This window comes from Rhinoraja longicauda, chromosome 19 (assembly GCF_053455715.1).
Source record: "Rhinoraja longicauda isolate Sanriku21f chromosome 19, sRhiLon1.1, whole genome shotgun sequence".
NCBI classification, from domain to species: Eukaryota; Metazoa; Chordata; class Chondrichthyes; order Rajiformes; family Arhynchobatidae; genus Rhinoraja; species Rhinoraja longicauda.
In genome coordinates, this window is record NC_135971.1 from 35304884 (window position 1) to 35325695 (window position 20812).

Consider the following 20812-nt stretch of genomic DNA (forward strand, 5'->3'; position numbering starts at 1 on the left):
CATCTATTACCAGCCATCGGGTTCCAACACAAAGCGTCACCTGTGCACATTCTACTGGGATGCTGCCTGACCCGCTGAGTTACTCCAGCACTTTGTGTCTATCTCCCAGAGAGTTACTCTGATTACTCCAACATTTTCTGTGTTGACAATAGGATGTTTGCATACACAACGATCGTACAAAGACCAATGTTGTAAATGGCCAGGTTACATGTTACAAGCCATTTCTCTGTAGCTGTAATACAATATTCTGCACTATGCCCAATTTTCTCTTCACAGTACCTAATGAACGTGTATGGCTTGTATATGTTTTTACTGGATACAGTTTTTCTATATATGTGTCAATGCAGATCATTATCTTATACACCTCTGTTAGATAACCCCTCATCCTCCTGCGCTGCAGGAATAAAGTCCAAGCCCGCCCATCCTCTTCCTGTAGATTAGGTCCTGGGGCCCTTGGATACAGAGATACATAGGTCATCCTATAGAGCTAAAGAAGCCTGATTTTCAGCTGTGTGTTCAAAGTGAGTTCTGTGTGAAAGTTTATAGTTGAATGACCAGTTCAGTCTTCAGTCTTTTAGTTATAATTAGTCAGCTTTTCGTTGTATTAGCTATGATATATTCAGTTTTTAGTTAAGGTCTGCAGATCCTTTAATGCATTGCTCTGATACCAATTAACCATTTTGCCTGAATAACATTTTTTTAACGCTGAAACTGGGCTCAGGAAATCATTCTGAATTCAGTGATCGTACACTAGGATTTATGATCTTGTGTTGGAGGTGAAAGATGATGCCTCTGACAAGGCAGGAGCACTCCTTGGACTTTAGACTTTACAGATACAGAGTGAAAACAGGCCATTTGGCCCACCGAGTACATGCCGACCGGTGATACACTAGCACTATCCTACCCACCAGGGCCAATTTACAATAAAGCCAATTAACTTACAAACCTGCATCTCTCTGGAATGTGAGAGGAAACCGGAGCACCCAGAGACAACCCACGTGGTCACATAGGGAACGTACAACCTCCGCACAGACTGCACTCGTAGGATGGAACTCGGTTCTCTTGTGCTGTAAGGCAGCAACTCTACCGCTGCGTCACTGTGCCGCCACTCTCTTCGTGCTGGAGCTTTGGCCTAAGCTGAAAGCTCTGATCTCCAGAGGAACATTCGTACTGGGAGCCTATAGGACGTGTACACCTGATCAACCATGAAACAGCGCAGGAAGACACTAAATTTAGATGTTTGTGTTTTACTCCACAGATTTTGACGGAGGTTACTGAGAAGGCTGGACCTTGGATAATGGCCTCCCTACCACCCCTTGGTCGACTCTACAGCGAGGTGACCTGCTCCATCTGCCTGGATTTCTTCCAGGAGCCGGTGGCCCTGGAGTGCGACCACAACTTCTGCCGACTGTGCATCTCGCGGAGCTGGGAGAAGGGCGATGCCTTCTACTCCTGCCCCGAGTGCAGGGAGGTGTTCAAGGACAAGAGGTTGAAGCCCAACCGCAAGCTGGCCAACATTGTGGAGGGTGTGAAGGAACTGAAGCTGGAGCCCCACCAGGGACAGCCGGCCTTCTACTGCCAGCGGCACCAGGAGAGACACAAGCTCTTCTGCCTGGAGTGCCAGGGTGCCATCTGCATCGTCTGCTCTTGCTCCAGTGAGCACCAAGGCCACGTCATCATCCCCATCGAGGAGGCTTCCGTCCTCTACAAAGTAAGTGTCTTCAAAGAGTCATACAACATGAGGACAGGCCCTTTGGCACCACATCTGAAGAAGGGTCTCGGTCCGAAACGTCACCCATTTCTTCTCTCCAGAGATGCTACCTGTCCCGCTGAGTTACTACAGTTTTTTGTATCTACCTTTTGTCCAACGCATCCATGCTGACCTGGATATCCCATCTGAGCAAGTCCCATTTGCCCGCGTTTTGTATCCCTCAAAACCTTCTCTATCCACGTATTTGTCCAACCGTCTTTCAAATTGAGTTTTCGGTTTAGGTTTATTATTCTCACATGTACCTAACATTGTTTTGCATGAAGACACAAAATGCTGGAGTAACTCAGTGGGACAGGCATCGGGTCCACCACGATGTAGAGCTCTTCTTCTGTTCCCTCCGCATTCATGCCTTTGTTCTCTGGGAAGGAATCCTCACCACCCAGTGATGACCCTTCTCCCGTCTCCAACAGACCCCTCCTCTTGGACTTTCCCAGATGGCCATCTACCTTCTTTAGACATTTTCATTTCCAACTGCTGGCGGGACATCAACCGCCTCAAACTTTCCGCTCCCCTTACTAACTCTAACCTCTCCCCCCTGAACGTACAGCCCTCCGCTCGCTCTGCAGCAACCCCGACTTGATATTCAAACCCACTGACAAGGGAGGTGCCTTGGTAGTCTGGCGCGCTGAGCTCTACCGGGCAGAGGCCAGACGACAACTCTCAGACATCTCTCTCCTACTTAACCTTGGACCATGATCCCACAGACGAGCACCAGACCTTAATATCACACACTATTTCTGATGTCATTACCTCCGGCTCTCTGCCCTCTAAAGCCTCCAAACTTATCATTCCCCAGTCCCGCACGTCTCGATTTTATCTTCTCCCCAACATCCACAAACAGAACCGCCCTGGCAGACCCATTGTTTCTGCTAATAAAAAGTCTGAAGAAGGGTCTCGACCCGAAACGTCACCCATTCTTTCTCTCCAGAGATGCTGCCTGTCCTGCTGAGTTACTCCAGCATTTTGTGCCAATCTTCGATTTAAATCAGCATCTGCAGTTCTTTCCTACACATTGTTTTGCATGCTGTCCAATCAAATTCAGATTTACTTTAGATATTAGAGATATAGCACAGAAACAGACCCTTTGTCCCACTAAATCTGTGCCATCCAGCGATCACCCCCTACACTAACGCTATCCTACATACCAAGGATCATTTTATAACTTACTAAAGCCAATTACCCTACTCACCTGTACATCTTTGGAGTGTGGGAGGAAACTCTCGCAGTCAGAGGGAGAATGTACAAATTGTGTACAGACATCACCTGTAATCAAGATCGAACCTGGGTCTCTGGGGCTGTAAAGCAGAAACCCTATCTGCACCAGTGTTGCTGTCCGCATAACACTACACAAACACAATCAAGTCAAACTCGGGTATAATATGTAGGGGAGGGAAAGATACAGAGAGCAGGGTATAGTTTTCCTCATTGTAGAGCAACAGTTTCAGAGACAAAGTCCGAGGTCTGCAATGAGGTTGAACAAAATCAAATTGTACCCTCGCTTATGGAAGGACAATTGAGAAACCTGATACCAGATGGGAATAAACGTTCCAGAGTCTGGTAGAGCGCACTTTTAAGCTTCTGTATCTTTGACCCAACGGGGAGGAGAAGGAAAGAGGGGCGTGCAAAATACTTTGATATGTTGACTGCTTTCCCGAGTCAGCGTGACATGCAGATGGAGCCAGTAGCGGGGAGCCTAGTGTTAATTTCTTTAGCAAATGGGTGATGAATCTGTGGAATTTATTGCCGCAGACAGCTGTGGATGCAGTCATTGGGTATTTTTAAAGCAGAGATTGATCGATTCATGATTGGTAAGTGTGTCAAAGGTTACAGGCAGGAAAATGAGGTTGAGAGGGCAAAATAGATTGAATGGTGGAGTAGACTTGATGGGTTCAACAAGCTAATTCTGCTCCCTTGTCTTATGGTCCGTGTGATGGACCGGGCTACTTTTGCACAACTCTTTGCAATTACTTGCAGTCATGGGCAGAGCTCTTCCCAAACCAAGCTGTGATGCAACCCAACAGCATGATTTCTTTAGGGAATGAGGGTTCCTCTCTTCCATTATAGATGAGCCTCTCACTCTGGTCTCCTCGATATCCTGCAGCTGCGCTCTTGCTGCCCCTCCCCCCATTCGTCGCAAGGACAGAGTCCCCCTTCTCCTCACCTTCCACCCCATCAACCGTCCCATACAGCATATATTCCTCCCACATTTTTGCCACCTTCAACGGGATCCCACTATTGGCCACATCTTCCCATCTCCACCCCTTTCTGCTTTCCGCAGAGACCGTTCCCTCTGCAACTCCGTGGTCAACTCGTCCCTTCCCACCCAAACCAGCCTCTCCCCAGGTACTTTCCACTGCAACCGCTGGAGATGCAATACCTCTCCCTTTACCTCCCCCCTCAACTCCGTCCAAGGACCCCGACAGTCTTCAGGTGAGGCAGAGGTTCACTTGCACCTCCTCCAACCACATACTGTATCCTCAGTTCCAGGTGTCAGCTCTTGTATTTCGGCGAGACCAAAAGCTGGCTCGGCGATCGTTTCGCTGAACACCTCCGCCCAGACTGCCTAAGCTTACCTGATTTCCGGGTGGCTCAGCACTTTAATTTCCCCCTCCCATTCTCAATCTGACTTTTCTGTCCTGGGCCTCCTCCATTGTCAGAGTGAGGCCCAACGCAAATTGGAGGAACAGCACCTCATATTTCACTTGGGTAACTTACACCGCAGCAGTTTGAACATTGACTTCTTTAACGTCAAGTAGCCCTTGCTTTCCCTCTCTTTCCAACCACTCCGCCTTCCCAGTTCACCCATCAGTATTACTGTCTCTGACTACATTTTACCGTGCACTCCTCTGACATCAGTCTGAAGAAGGGTCTTGACCCGAAACGTCACCCACTCCTTCTCTCCAGAGATGCTGCTTGTCCCGCTGAGTTACTCCAGCATTTTGTGTCTATCTTCAGTATGATTTCTATGTCCCTGCCTCAACTCCCTCCTCTGACAGCTTGTCCATATACCCACCACTCAGTGAGTGATTCCGGTTCCTATTAAATTTTTCCCCTCTCACCTTAAACCTGTGTCTTCTGGTTCTTGATTCCCCTAATCTGGGTGAAGTACTCTATGCATCCAAACTATCTATTCCATGATAGGGTTGTGGTGGTGCAGGGGGGTGGTGACGGGGTGACTGTGGGGGTGGGGGGGGAGGGGGAGGGGAGTATGGGCATTCATACAGCACAGAAACAGGCCCCTTGCCTCAATTTATCCATGCTGTCCAAGATGTCCCATCCAAGCTAGTCCAATTTGCCTGTATTGGGTCCATGTCCAGCTGAACCTTTCCTATCCATGCACCTGCCCAAGTGTCCTTTAAATGTTGTTATTGTACCTGCCTTAACTACCTCCTCTGGCAATTTATTCCATACGCTCACCACCCTCTGCGTGAAAAATATTGCCCTACATATTCTTATTAATTGTTTTCCCTCTTCATCTAAAACCTATGATCTCTGGTTCTTGATTCCCCAATCGTGGGTAAAAGTCTCTGTGATTTCTTCCTATCAATTTCTCATGAATTTAAACACCTTTGTAAGATCACTCACAACTTCAGCTTCCTGCGCTCTGGAAAATAAAGTGCCTGTGTGCCCAATATTTCCCCATAGCTCAGGCCCTCACATCCTGGCAAACTCCTCGTAAATCTGCTCTGCACTCTTTACAGGTTATTAACATCCTTCCTAAGCAGTGGTATCACAAAATGCTGGAGTAACTCAGCGGGTCAGGCAGCATCTCTGGAGAGAAGGAATGGGTAACGTATCGTGTCGAGAACCTCTGTGATTCATCCTTCCTAAGCAGGGTGCTCAAAAGTAAACACAATCCTCCAAATGGGACCTCCCCAACTGTAACCGAATATCCCGACTTCTATACTCAGTACCCTGACTGAAGAAAGATTAATATACCGAAAGCCTTCTTTACCACACTATCTACCTATGTCGTCACTTTCATGGGAACTGTGCACCTGTATCCCTAGATCCCTCTGCTATACAACACTACCAGAACCCTGCCATTCACTGTGAAGGTCCAGCCCTGGTTTGACTTCTGAAAATGTAACACCTCATACGAACATTGAACTCCGTTACTCATTCTTCAGCTCACATGCCCAGCTGATCAAGATCCTGCTGTAATTTGTGACAACCCTCTTCACTGTCCACTATATTACCTGCTATAATGTCAGCTACAAACTTACTAATCTTGTCTTGGATATTCTCATCCAAATTGTTTTTGCTTTAGTTTTTAATTATTTTAGTTTAGCTTTAGTTTTGAGAGATACAGCACGGAAACAGGCCCTTTATTTCACCGAGTCTGCGCCGACCAGCGATCCCCGCACAGTAACACAAGCCTACACACACGAGGGACAATTTACACTTACACCAAGTATACAAACCCAAGCCAATTAACCTGTACACCTTTGGAGTGTGGGAGGAAACCGAAGATCTTGGAAAAAACCCTTGTGGTGATGGGGAGAACGTACAAACTCCGTACAAACAGCACACGTAGTCGGGTCTCCGGAACTGCAAGCATTGTAGGGCAGCAACTCTACCGATGTGCCACTGTGTGGCCCATTGTTTTAATATAAACCACAAACAACAATGGGTCTCGCACCAGTCCCTGAGGCACACTAGTCTCTGGCCTCCTGTCTGAAAAACCACACAGCACGACCACCCTCGGCTTTCTTCCATGAAGCCAATTCTGGATCCAGTCAGCTATCTCTCCCTGGATGACATGCAATCTAACCTCCAGAGCAGCCTAACGTGCGGAACCTTATCCAAGGCCTTACTAAAGTGCACAAAGACAACATGTACGGCCTTGCCCTCATCAACCTTCTGGGTTTAAAGAACCCAAATGAAATCTGTGAGACGCGCTCTCCCATTTGTCGATCCAAATGCACATATCTTATTCCTCAGAATCCTTTCCAGTAAATTGCCCACAACAGATGTAATGCCAACTGGTATATCGTTCCTAGGCTTTTACTTGAAATCCTTCTTAAATAGAGGCACAACATTAGCCACCCTCCAGTCACCCGGCACCTCACCCGTGTCTAACGATGATTCGTATTGTCTCCAAGAGGCTCCTGCGGTTTTTTCTCTCCAGCTTTCCAAAATGTCAGCTATGTCTGATCAGGCCCGAGAGATTTATCTACCTCCATGTGCCTCACTATATCCAGCACCTCCTCAACGGCAAAACAAACTGTCCTAAAGAGATCTCCATTAACTGTCCCGACTTCCCCAGTTTGCATGTCCTTCTTGACAGTAAAAATAGAGGAGAAATACTCATTGAAGAGCCAAAAGGACACAGAGTGCTGGAGTAACTCAGCAGTTCAGGCAGCATCTCTGCAAAACATGGATAGATGATGTTTTGGATCGTGACCCTACTCCTTTGTGATTTTTAGAGGTACAGCGCTGAAACAGGCCCTTCGGCCCACCCGGTCCGCGCCGCCCAGCGATCCCCACACATTAACACTATCCTACACCCTCTAGGGACAATTTTTACATTTGCCCAGCCAATTAACCTATGTCTTTGGAGTGTGGGAGGAAACTGAAGATCTCGGAGAAAACCCACGCAGGTCACGGGGAGAACGTACAAACTCCGTACAGTGCAGCACCCGTAGTCAGGATCGAACCTGAGTCTCCGGCGCTGCATTCGCTGTAAGGCAGCAACTCTACCGCTGCCCCACCGTGCCGCCCGAAAAAGGGTCTTGACCCGAAATGTCACCTATCCATGTTCTCCAGGGATGCTGCCTGATTTGCTGAGTTACTCCAGCACTTGCTGGCCTTTTGTGTATTAATCAGCATCTGCAGATCTCTGTTTCTACTCATTGAAGACTTTGCTCACTTCCTGCAGCTCCTCACTTACTGTAGATGACCACTTTGATTTCTGACGGTCCCTATTCTCTCTCGAGTTCTCTATTTCTTTCTCTCGCATTCCCTCTATGTACTTGTACAATACATTTGAATTCTCCTTTATTGTATCTGCCAGAGCACTCTCTTGCCCCCATTTTTCCCGCCTGTTTTCCTTTCTAAGTATGCTTAGTCCTCTGAACTCCTCTAGGGATACACTTGATCCGAGCTCCCTATACATGTCCCATGCTTCCTGCTTTTTCCTGAACAGAGCTTTAATTTCTCTCATCATCCAGGCTTTCTTACTCCCACCTGCCTTGCCCTTCACTTTAACAGGAAAATGCCTGCATTCAACATTTACCATCACACTCTTAATAGCATCCCACTTTCCGGCCATCCCTTTGCCTGCAAACAGCCTACTCCAATCAACTTTTACAAGTCTGCCTCTGCCAGTTCTCTGACCAGTCTGACTGTCCCCCTGATTAAATTTTATCTCTGTCTGCTTTGTTGTCTTCTTCCCCTCGCTAACAATGATCTATGCTACATTTTCCTTGACCTCCACCCCCTTTGATGTCTCGTCTTCACGCCTTGCCCTTCCTTATATCTGTGCCTCCCACTCTCCTGACTCTCAGTCTGAAGAAGGGTCTCGACCTGAAAGGTCACCAATTTATTCTATCCAGAGATGCTGCCTGTCCCACTGAGTTACAGGAAAAATGTTCTGGAAGTTGGCGGAGTCCAGAACCAGGGGTCGCAGTTTAAGAATAAGTGGTAGGCCATTTAGGACTGAGATGAGGAAAATCTTTTTCCCCAGAGAGTTGTGAATCTGTGGAATTCTCTGCCACAGAAGACGGTGGAGGCCAATTCACTGGATGTTTTCAAGAGCGAGATATATTTAGCTCTTAGTGCTAAAGGAATCAAGGGATATGGGGAAAAAAACAGGAATGGGTACTAATTTTAGATGATCAGCCATGATCATATTGAATGGCGGTGCTGGATCAAAGGGCCGAATTGCCCACCCCTGCACATTTTTTTCTATGTTATTCCAGCGTTTTTTATCTATCTTCTGATATCATCAAAGTTGGTCAGAACTTTCATTTGAAGACCAGCCATAACTATAAAGCTAATTTAATTGTGGTCGATGTCCCAAAACACTTCGGTCACTTGCCCGTCCAAATTTCCAGAGTGGAGGTCAAGCTTTGCCCTCTGCGTTGTAAGATCCTCTACATATTGGCTCAGGAGACTTTCCTGAACACATTTGACAAATTCCATCCGGTCTAAGCCCTTGATGCTATGGCGTTCCTTGTCTATATTGGGAAGGTTACAATTCCCTACTATGACAGCCTTATTATTCTCACAACTGCCTGCAATCTCCTGGCATATTAGCTCTTCATCATGTTGGCTATTTGGCAGCCTGTAGTACACTCTCAACAAGGTGATCATTCCCTTTTTATTTCTCAGCTCCACCCATACAGCCTTACTGGACGAATCATTATTAACGTCACCCCAAATAATCGCCATGAAGATCTCCTTAATCAGTAGAGCAACTGCCCCTTCTGTTTTACCCTCACCTCTATCTCGCCTTCAGCATCTGTACCCTGAAACGTTAATGTGTAGCAAGGAATTGAGACACAAAAGTAACTCAGAGGCTCAGACAGCATCTCTTGAGAAAAGGAATAGGTGACGTTTCGGGTCGATGTCCTTCTTCAGACATGCTGAGGTGCTGGTTTACACCAACGATAGACAGAAAATGCTGGAATAACTCAGGGGGTCAGGTAGCATCCCTGGAGAAAAGGAATCGTAATTGAATAAAGTAATTCAGGTCTGAAGAAAGGTCTTGACCAGAAACGTCATCTATTCCATTGCTCCACAGATGCTGCCTGACCTGCTGAGTTACTCCAGCATTTTGTGTTTGTCCCTGAAACATTAAGCTGCCAGTCCTGTCCCTCCCTTAACCAGACTTCCATAAAGGCTACAACATTCCAGTCGCACATACCTACCTATTCAGGCCTTGTTCTCATCCGCCTCACCCATCAGGCCTTTTACATTGAAACAGATGCTAATGAATCCACAGTACTTCCTCACTCCCAGCATTGCTCCTGCTTACAGACCTTGCTTTCATCAACCTCTAGCCTGACCTGTATCACTCCTGCTGTGGATCACACCCCCCTGCCAATCTAGTTAACAACCAACCCGATCAGCACTAGTAAACATACTTGCTGGGATATTGGTTCCCCTGCAGTTCAGCTGCAACTCATTTGATTCTGCATTAAAGTTTGACAAGCAAGTCAACGCTGTGGTAAAAGCCAGCTTCTTCCAGCTTCGTACCATAGCTAAAATCAAACCATTCCTCCAATTTGACGACATTGAAAAAATCATCCACGCATTCATTTCCTCCCGCCTAGGCTACTGCAACTCCCTATACACTGGGATCAGCCAATCATCCCTGTCCCGCCTGCAACTGGTCCAAAACGCCGCAGCGAGACTCCTGCCGGGTACCCGTAAAAGGGACCACATCACCCCGATTCTGGCCTCTCTCCACTGGCTCCCAGTACGGTACAGAATCAACTTCAAGCTCCTCCTATTCACATAGAAAGCCCTAAACCCCCCTATATAAAAACATTTCTAACCCACCACTCTATCTCCAGGTCCCTCAGGTCGGCCGACATGGGGCTACTGACTATCCCGCGGTCTAGGCTTAAGCTCAGGGGTGACCGTGCTTTTGCGGTTGCAGCTCCTAGACTGTGGAACAGCATCCCTCTCCCCATCAGAACTGTCCTCTCCATCAACTCCTTTAAGTCCAGGCTCAAAACCTATTTCTACTCCCTAGCGTTTGAGGCCCTCTGAGGGGGCGCTGTGAACTGTTTATGTATGTGCTGTTATGTTTGTGTGCCATTGTATGTTCGTTCTTCGTACCTGAACTGATGTACAGCACTTTGGTTAACGTGGGTTGTTTTTAAATGTGCTATACAAATAAACTTGACTTGACGATCTCTCTTCATCAGGTCACCTCTGCCCCAGAACAGATCCCAATGGTCCAAACATCTGAATCCCTGCCCCCTGCACTAACTCCTCAGCTGCTCATTCACGTCCTATCTTCCCATTCTTGCCCTCACTGGCACGTGGCACTGGGAGCAGACCAGAGATTACTACCCTGGAGGTCCCACACTTTAGCCTTTTGCCTAACTCCCTGTGTTCACTCCGCAGGGTCTCATCCCTCTTCCTACCTAGGAGGGAGATAAACGGGCAGCAATGGGAAAAGCTGGTGAAGGAAGAGGTGAGGTTGTGATGTGATACAAGGAAACTTCAAAAGGGATATTGACTGTGTGAGCAAGAACATTGAAAAATATATAGTACAGGTACCGGCCCTTCAGCCCACAAAGTCTGTGCTGAACAGTAGGGCAAGTTGAACTATTCCCCTCTGCCTGAACCTGATCCATATCCCTCTATTCCCTGCATGTGCTGGTCTAAATGCCACTTCACCACTATCATATCAGTCTCCACCATTACCCCTGTCAGATATCCACCACCTCTCTGTGTCAACAACAACACTGACCCCACATATTTCCTTTAATATTTCTGCCTCTGACCCTGAAGCTCTGCCCTCTCGTCTGGAACATTTCCACCCTTTGGAAAAGGTTTTGAATGTCTGCCCTAGTTTTGCCTCTTACAATTGTATATACTTCCATCAGGTCTCCCCCCTCAACCTCCAACATCTGGAAGGTATCACAAGAAGTTGGAGTAACTCAGCGGGTCAGGCGGCATCTCATGAGAGAAGGAATGGGTGACATTTCGGGTCTAGACCCTTCTTCAGACATCTGGAAAATGCCATCCATGTTTGTAACATGGCTGATGGGATACAATGTGGCGGAGAATAATATTGGCAAATAGCTTGATAAAGTGCTGATTAAAAATTGACATTCAAAGTTAAGGTTAAGGTTGTCCTGGGTCACAGAAAGCTAATCGGCAATAACATCTAGTGATTTATCTGAGGAATGGTTAGATTAAATGATACTGTATTGTCACATGCACCTAGGCACGGTGAATTGCTTTGTTTTGTTTACAACCCGGTAACATCACACGGCGGACCTCGCCAAGGCAGTACACCACGTTTCTGGCACCAACAAAGTCACAAAAGGTCACTGAACCGTCCTATCTTCTGCTTGCCGCTGCACCAGGCCCCAACCAGAACATCGATGGCCCATTTCCCTCCACAGATGCTGCCTGACCTGCTCAGTTTTTCCACCACACCGACAGACCCGCCCTCACAAGCATTGTTCCCCCTGTGTTCTACCTGCCTGTATCCACTGCTACTGTATCCTCTGTCATGCAATGGCAGACCTGTTCCCCAGTGTTACAGTAATACGAATGTACCTTCCAGTACAGTACTGCTGAGTTTGGGACTGTGTGTGGAACCTGGTTCTGGACTTGGCTGAGAAGATCAGTGTGGTCATAAGTGATATGAGCAGAATTAGGACACTTGGCCCATCAAGTCAACTCTGCCATTCAATCATGGCTGATCTATCTGTCCCTCCTAACCCATTCTCCTAACCTCTCCGCATAACCCCTGACAGCTGTACTAATCAAGAAGGGGACTGCAGTGGACCAAGAGAGTGTCTAGACGTGGCATCGGTGGGGTAGGGAGAGTTGATGGGCGACCCATTTACTGGGGGAGGGGGGGGGGAATGGTGGGGGAGGGGGGCTGTGCAACGTCATTGCTTTAAGGCTTGGTCTTGTTCATTATCACCATTATTATTTTCCATTGTATCTTTATGCTTATTGCTGTTGCAAACAAATGGTTGATTTCTTTGAGAGAAGTTTAGATAAGCCCTGCAAGGCTATAGACAGCCCTTCTTGCATGTTAAAAGTGTTTCCAATATCTAGAGAAATGTAAATTTATTACCCCATCAAAAATATTGAAGGCTGTCTCTAAAATATGGAGGCCGTTAAAAATGTAGGAGCGGTAGTGTTGCTGCCTTATAGCGCCAGAGACCTGGGTTCGATCCAGACTATGGGTGTTCTCTGTACAGAGTTTGTATGTTTTCCCCATGACCTGCGTGGGCTTTCTATGGGATCTCCGGTTTCCTCCCACACTCCAAAGACAAACAGGTTTATAGGCTAAATGGCCTGGTAAAAAATTATAAATTGTCCCTAGTGTGTGTGGGATAGTGTTGGTGTGCGGGGATCACTGGTCGGTGTGGACTGTGGGCAGGAGGGCCTGTTTTCGAGCCGGATTTCTAAACTAAACTAAAGATATCCAATGTTGTGTGCTTTGTGCTACCTTTCCTTAGATTTCTTACTTGGGTGATTCATTCTTACTTTGTGATTAAAGAATCGGGGGTGGGGGGGAAGGTGGGGGGGGGGGGGGATGGTGGGGGTGGGGGCGGAATGGAATGTGAACTATAAATAGCTTGTTGCCAAGATATGGCTGCAAGTAAACTCGGGTATAAACAACACAACTCGGTTGGTCAGTCACTCTGAAAGCTGCTGTAATAGAGGGGAGAGATTCCCATTGATGGGAGAGTGGCAGAGTCTGCATATTCCATGGTGGTCGGAGTTAAACACATCACAACAATAAACACAATCTCAAATAATGACAGGGTACAAATAGGAAGAAAAGGGAAGTAATAGGTGGGGACTGCCAGAATGTGTAGCTGGTTTTTACAAAATCTCACAAAGTGCTGGAGTAACTCAGTAGTATAAGAAGATAACTGCAGATGCTGGTACAAATCGAAGGTTTTTATTCACAAAATGCTGGAGTAACTCAGCAGGTCAGGCAGCATCTCGGGAGAGAAGGAATGGGTGACGTTTCGGGTCGAGACCCTTCTTCAGACTGACCCTTCTTCAGACATCAGTCTGAAGAAGGGTCTCGACCCGAAACGTCACCCATTCCTTCTCTCTCGAGATGCTGCCTGACCTGCTGAGTTACTCCAGCATTTTGGAAGTAACTCAGTAGGTCAGGCACCATCTCTGGAGAACCTGGATAGAAACGTTGTCAGTGCCAGAAACATAGTGCATCTTTGTCTACTGCCAAGGTGAAGTCTGTTGTAGGATTTTACCATATTTAGCTTTTAGTTCAGTTTAGAGATACAGCGCGGAAACAGGGCCTTCAGCCGAACGGGTCTGCACCGACCAGTTTACCTACATACCTGTACGTCTTTGGAGTGCGGAAGGAAGCCGAAGATCTCGGGATCGATCCCGGGTCTCCGGCGCTGCAAGTGCTGTCAGGCAGCAACTCCACCGCTGCTCCACCGTGCCGCCCTTCTGGGTGAAAACAACAATGTTGCCCCACAACATAGATTGTGTGCAACAACGAAGAATCTCACTCTACCCAGGTACATGTGACAATAAAGTATCATTGAATCATTGTAGATGTTGTTTCAGGTCGGGATCCTTCTTCAGACCCGCTGAGTTAATCCAGCACTTAGTGTCCAGTCTGAATATAGGTCCGAAACGTCACTTCTCCAGAGGTGCTGTGTGACCTTCTGAGTTACTCCAACACTTTGTGACTTTTTTTTTGTAAACCAGCATTTGCAGTTCCTTGTTTCTGTAATGTACAACTGGTAACCGCATCAAGAAACGTTTCCTATCAGAATGCTTCACTCTGATCCCATGTAACCACCGTGCCTAAATAACAAGTATTAAATGCTGCCATTGGACTCAGAGTATCATTGAGAATTCAATTAACTTCCTGCCACTGTTCCATCCTTGTCTCAGAGGGTGGTGAATCTCTGGAATTCTGTGCCCCTGAGGGTGGTGGAGGCTGGATCATCAGACGTATTTAAGTTGGAGATGGAAAAAATATTTGAAACTTCAGGATAAAGATGCTGACTATCTATCCTGTTTGTGTCTCTCATAATTTTATAAACTTTGTTTAAAAGAAAAATGCCAAACGCCTTCCCATTCTCTCCTGATAACTCCCCCCCCCCCACCTCACCATCCAGAAAACATTACTGTGATTTTTTTTCTGCTCTGAGAAATATTGGAGGGGTAACGACAATGTTGATAAATAAGAATAGTTGAGGCCAGCGGAGCCAGCCATGATCCCATGGAATGGTGGGCCGGACTAGAGGGGCTGAGTGGCCTGCTCCTGCTCCTGCTGTTGTCTCCTGCTCCTGCTGTTGTCTCCTGCTGTTGTCTCCTGCTCCTCCTGCTCCTGCTCCTGCTGTTGTCTCCTGCTCCTGTTCCTACTCCTGCTCCTGCTCCTGCTGTTGTCTCCTGCTCCTGTTCCTACTCCTGCTCCTGCTCCTGCTGTTGTCACCTGCTCCTGCTCCTGCTGTTGTCTCCTGCTGTTGTCTCCTGCTCCTGCTCCTGCTGTTATCTCCTGCTCCTGCTCCTGCTATTGTCACCTGCTCCTGCTCCTGCAGTTGTCTCCTGCCCTTCGATATCTGGAGCAAAGATGGCTGAGAGTCACATCCAGAAGAAAGGACGAGAAGCACTCACTGCACACACCCTACGCTTGCAGTTTTCAGCCTGAAGAAGGGTCCAGACCTGAAGACCGCTATACAAATAAACTTGACTTGATCCCTCTTCATCAGGTCACCTCTGCCGCAGAACAGATCCCAATGGTCCAAAGATCTGAATCCCTGCTCCCTGCACTAACTCCTCAGCTGCTCATTCACGTCCTATCTTCCCATTCTTGCCATCACTGGCACGTGGCACTGGGAACAGACCAGAGATTACTACCCTGGAGGTCCCCTCTTCCTACCTAGGAGGGAGATAAACGGGCGGCAATGGGAAAAGCTGGTGGAGGAAGAGGTGAGGTTGTGATGTGATACAAGGAAACTTCAAAAGGGATATTGACTGTGTGAGCAAGAACATTGAAAAATATATAGTACAGGTACCGGCCCTTCAGCCCACAAAGTCTGTGCTGAACAGTAGGGCAAGTTGAACTATTCTCCTCTGCCTGAACCTGATCCATATCCCTCCATCCCTGCATGTGCTTATCTAAATGCCACTTCACCACTATCATATCAGTCTCCAACATTACCCCTGCCAGATATCCACCACCTCTCTGTGTCAACAACAACACTGACCCCACATATTTCCTTTAATATTTCTGCCTCTGACCTTGAAGCTCTGCCCTCTCGTCTGGGACATTTCTACACTTTGGAAAAGGTTTTGAATGTCTGCCCTATTTATGCCTCTTATAATTTTATATACTTCTATCAGCTCTCCCCCCTCAACCTCCAACATCTAGAAGGTATCACAAAAAGCTGGAGTAACTCAGCGGGTCAGGCAGCATCTCAGGAGAGAAGGAATGAATTGGTGACGTTTTGGGTCGAGACCCTTCTCCATACATCTAGAAAATGCTATCCACGATGGTAACATGTCTGATGCGATACAATGTGGTGGAGAATAATATTGGCAAATAACTTGATAAAGTGCTGATTAAAAATTGACATTCAAAGTTAAGGTTAAGGTTTTCCTGGGTCACAGAAAGCTAACCGGCAATAACATCTAGTGATTTATCTGAGGAATGGTTAGATTAAATGATACTGTATTGTCACATGCACCTAGGCACAGTGAATTGCTTTGTTTTGCTAACAACTCGGTAAAATCACACAGCGGACCTCACCAAGGCAGTTCACCACGTTTCTGGCACCAACAAAGTCACAAAAGGTCACTGAACCGTCCTATCTTCTGCTTGCCGCTGCACATGGCCCCAACCAGAACACCGATAGCCCATTTCCCTCCACAGATGCTGCCTGACCTGCTCAGTTTTTCCATCACACCGACAGACCCGCCCCCACAAGTATTTTCCCCCCCGTGTTCTACCTGCCTGTATCCACTGCTACTGTATCCTATCTCGTGCAATGGCAGACCTGTTCCCCAGTGTTGCAGTAATACAAATGGACCTTCCAGTACAATACTCCTGAGTTTGGGGCTGTGTGTGGACCTGGTTCTGGACTTGGCTGAGAAGATCAGTGATATGAGCAGAATTAGGACACTTGGCCCATCAAGTCAACTCTGCCATTCAATCATGGCTGATCTATCTGTCCCTCCTAAGCCTATTCTCCTAACTTCTCCCCATAACCCCTGACAGCTGTCCTAATCAAGAAGGGGACTGCAGTGGACCAAGAGAGTGTCTAGACGTGGCATCGGTGGTGTAGAGAGAGTTGATGGGCGACCCGACTACTGGGGGGGGGGGGGGGGGGGGGAGGGTGGCTGTGCAACGTCATTGCTTTAAGGCTTGGTCTTGTTCATTATCACCATTATTATTTTCCATTGTATCTTTATGCTTATTGCTGTTGCAAACAAATGGTTGATTTCTTTGACATAAGTTTAGATAAGCCCTGCAAGGCGATAGACAGCCATTCTTGCATGTCAAACATGTTTCCAATATCTAGAGAAATGTAAATTTATTAACCCATCAAAAATATTGAAGGCTGTCTCTAAAATATGGAGGCCATTAAAAATGTGTGAGTGGTAGAGTTGCTGCCTTACAGCGCCAGAGACCCAGGTTCGATCCTCACTATGGGTGTTCTCTGTACAGAGTTTGTATGTTTTCCCCGTGACCTGCGTGGGCTTTCTATGGGATCTCCGGTTTCCTCCCACACTCCAAAGACAAACAGGGTTATAGGCTAATTGGCCTGGTAACAAATTGTAAATTGTCCCTAGTGTGTCAAGTCAAGTCAAATTTATTTGTCAGATACACATACACGATGTGCAGTGAAATGAAAGTGGCAATGCCTGCGGATTGTGCACAAAAAAGAATTACAGTTACAGCATGGGATAGTGGGATGTGGGATAGTGTTGGTGTGCGGGGATCACTGGTCGGTGTGGACTGTGGGCAAGAGGGCCTGTTTTCGAGCCGGAGTTCTAAACTAAACTAAAGATATCCAATTATTCACAAAAAGCTGAAGAAGGGTCTCGACCCGAAACGTCACCCATTCCTTCTCTCCCGAGATGCTGCCTGACCTGCTCAGTTACTCCAGCTTTTTGTGAATAAATCGATTTGTACCAGCATCTGCAGTTATTTTCTTATACTAAAGATATCCAATGTTGTGTGCTTGTGCTACCTTTCCTTAGATTTCTTACTTGGGTGATTCATTCTTACTTTGTGATTGAAGAATCGGGGGTGGTGGGGGGGGGGGGGGGGGGGGGGGATGGGGGAGGAATGGAGTGTGAACTATAAATAGCTTGTTGCCAAGATATGGCTGCAAGTAAACTCGGGTATAAACAACACAACTCGGTTGGTCAGTCACTCTGAAAGCTGCTGTAATAGAGGGGAGAGATTCCTATTTATGGGGGAGTAGCAGAGAGTCTGCATATTCCATGGTGGTCGGAGTTAAACAAATAAACACAACAATAAACACAATCTCAAATAGGAAGAAAAGGGAAGTAATAGGTGGGGACCGCCAGAATGTGTAGTTGGTTTTTACAAAATCTCACAAAGTGCTGGAGTAACTCAGTAGGTCAGGCACCATCTCTGGAGAACCTGGATAGAAATGTTGTCAGTGCCAGAAACGTGGTGCATCTTTGTGTACTGCCAAGGTGAAGTCTGTTGTAGGATTTTACCGGATTTAGCTTTTAGTTCAGTTTAGAGATACAGCGCGGAAACAGGGCCTTCAGCCGAACGGGTCCGCGCTGACCAGCGATCCCTGCATATCAACACTCTCCTACACACACCAGGGACAATTTTCACATTTTACCAAGCCAATTTACTTACATACCTGTACATCTTTGGAGTGTGGGACGACACTGAAGATCTCAGAGAAAACCCACGCAGGTCACAGGGAGAACGTACAAAGTCCGTGCTGACAGCATCCGTAGTTGGGATCGATCCCGGGTCTCCGGCGCTGCAAGCGCTCTCAGGCAACAACTCCACCGTACCGCCCTTCTGGGTGGAAACAACAATGTTGCCCCACAACAAAGATTGTGTGCAACAACGAAGAATTTCACTCTACATGTGACAACAAAGTATCATTGAATCATTGTAGATGTTGTTTCAGGTCAGGATCCTTCTTCTGACCCGCTGAGTTAATCCAGCACTTAGTGTCCAGTGTGAATATAGGTCCGAAACGTCACTTCTCCAGAGGTGCTGTGTGACCTTCTGAGTTACTCCAACACTTTGTGACTTTTTTTTTGTAAACCAGCATTTGCAGTTCCTTGTTTCTGTAATGTACAACTGGTAATTGCATCAAGAAACGTTTCCTATCAGAATGCTTCACTCTGATCCCATGTAACCACCGTGCCTAAATAACAAGTTTCAAATGCTGCCATTGGACTCGGAGTTTCATTGAGAATTCAATTATCGTACTGCCACTGTTCCATCCTTGTCTCAGAGGGTGGTGAATCTCTGGAATTCTGTGCCCCTGAGGGTGGTGGAGGCTGGATCATCAGACATATTTAAGTTGGAGATGGAAAAAATATTTGAAAGTTCAGGATAATGATGCTGACTATCTATCCTGTTTGTGTCTCTCATAATTTTATAAACTTTGTTTAAAAGAAAAATATCAATCGCCTTCCCATTCTCTCCTGATAACTCAACCTCCCCCCCCGCCCCCCCCCCCCCCCCCCCCCCCACCTCACCATCCAGAAAACATTACTGTGATTTTTTTTCTGCTCTGAGAAATATTGGAGGGGTAACGACAATGTTGATCAATAAGAATAGTTGAGGCCAGCGGAGCCAGTCATGATCCCATGGAATGGTGGGCCGGACTGAGTGGCCTGCTCCTGCTCCTGCTCCTGCTCCTGGTCCTGCCCCTGCTCCTGCTCCTGCTGTTGTCTCCTGCTGTTGTCTCCTGCTGTTGCCTCCTGCTCCTGCTGTTGTCTCCTGCTGTTGTCTCCTGCTGTTGTCTCCTGCTGTTGCTGTTGTCTCCTGCTCCTGCTGTTGTCTCCTGCTGTTGCTGTTGTCTCCTGCTCCTGCTGTTGTCTCCTGCTCCTGCTCCAGCTGTTGTCTCCTGCTGTTGTCTCCTGCTGTTGTCTCCTGCTGTTGTCTCCTGCTGTTGTCTCCTGCTGTTGTCTCCTGCTGTTGTCTCCTGCTGTTGTCTCCTGCTGTTGTCTCCTGCTGTTGTCTCCTGCTCCTGCTGTTGTCTCCTGCCCTTCGATATCTGGAGCAAAGATGGCTGAGAGTAACATCCAGAAGAAAGGATGAGAAGCACTCATTGCACACGCCCTACGCTTGCAGTTTTCAGCCTGAAGAAGGGTCCAGACCTGAAGACCGCCTGTCCGTTCCCTCCACTGATGCTGCCTGACCCGCTGAGTTACTTCAGCACTTTGTGTTTTGCTGAGCTTGCAGTTTGTCTGGTGAGGTTGAATCACTAAATCATTGAAAGATACACCATGGATACAGACTCTTCGCCTCTCTAGGTCCACACCAGCTATTGATCACCCGTTCTCACCAGATCCATGTTATCCCACTTCCTCAGCCACTCACCCACATACTAAGAGCAACTTACAGAGGTCGATTAAACAGGTACAAGCCCACATGTTTTAGGGATGTGGGAGGAAACTGCAGCACCCAGATGAAACCAACATGGTCACAGGGAGGACGTGCAAACTCCACACAGACAGTGCATTAATCATGTATTGTCTTTCTGCCGACTGGTTAGCGTGCAACAAAAGCTGTTCACTGTACCTCGGTACACGTGACAATAAACAACTGAAACAGACAACAGCAGAGGTCAGGATCTAACCCAGGACTCTGGGGCCGTGAGGCAGCAATGTGTTTTAAACTGTCTGATGTGGCTGAAGATTATGACATTAAAGACTTTAATCCACTTCCATGGAAATGCTCTGGCCTGGCGTGTATTTTGTGGCATTTTCAGTGTTTGTGTTGCCTTTTGCTGACTTACTGATTCTGCTCAGTAATCTGTCAGTGCCTGCACTAATACTGTGCACCTTTTCACCAGGACAGGTTGGAAAAATCCAAAGATGTTCTCCAGATCCAAAAGGAGCAAGCAAGTCACAGTCAGAGCCAACAAGAAGCAAAGATTTATAAAATCAAGGTACGATTTCTCACACCAGGTTTAGTTTTGAAGTGACCTATGCACGTTGAACTTACAGGTAGTTCAGTTCAGAGATAGAGCAGGGAAACAGGCCCTTCGGCCCACCGAGTCCGCGCCGACCAGCGATCCCCGCACACTGACACAGTCCTGCACACACAAGGGGCAATTTACAATTTTACTGGCCAATTAATCTGCAAATTTTTACGTCTCTGGA

General features: G+C 47.2%; 1 protein-coding gene across 1 annotated transcript in view; it reads left to right on the forward strand.

Annotated features, from left to right (window-relative positions):
• Positions 1-1261: 1261 nt before the first annotated feature.
• Positions 1262-20812, forward strand: part of LOC144602779 (zinc-binding protein A33-like) — a 33329-nt gene continuing 13778 nt past the window's right edge. Inside the window, exons 1-2 of the mRNA XM_078415911.1 lie at positions 1262-1711; positions 20503-20598. Of these exons, the coding sequence (XP_078272037.1) occupies positions 1298-1711; positions 20503-20598 (510 nt within the window). The 5' untranslated portion in view covers positions 1262-1297. The remainder of the gene's footprint in view (positions 1712-20502; positions 20599-20812) is intronic.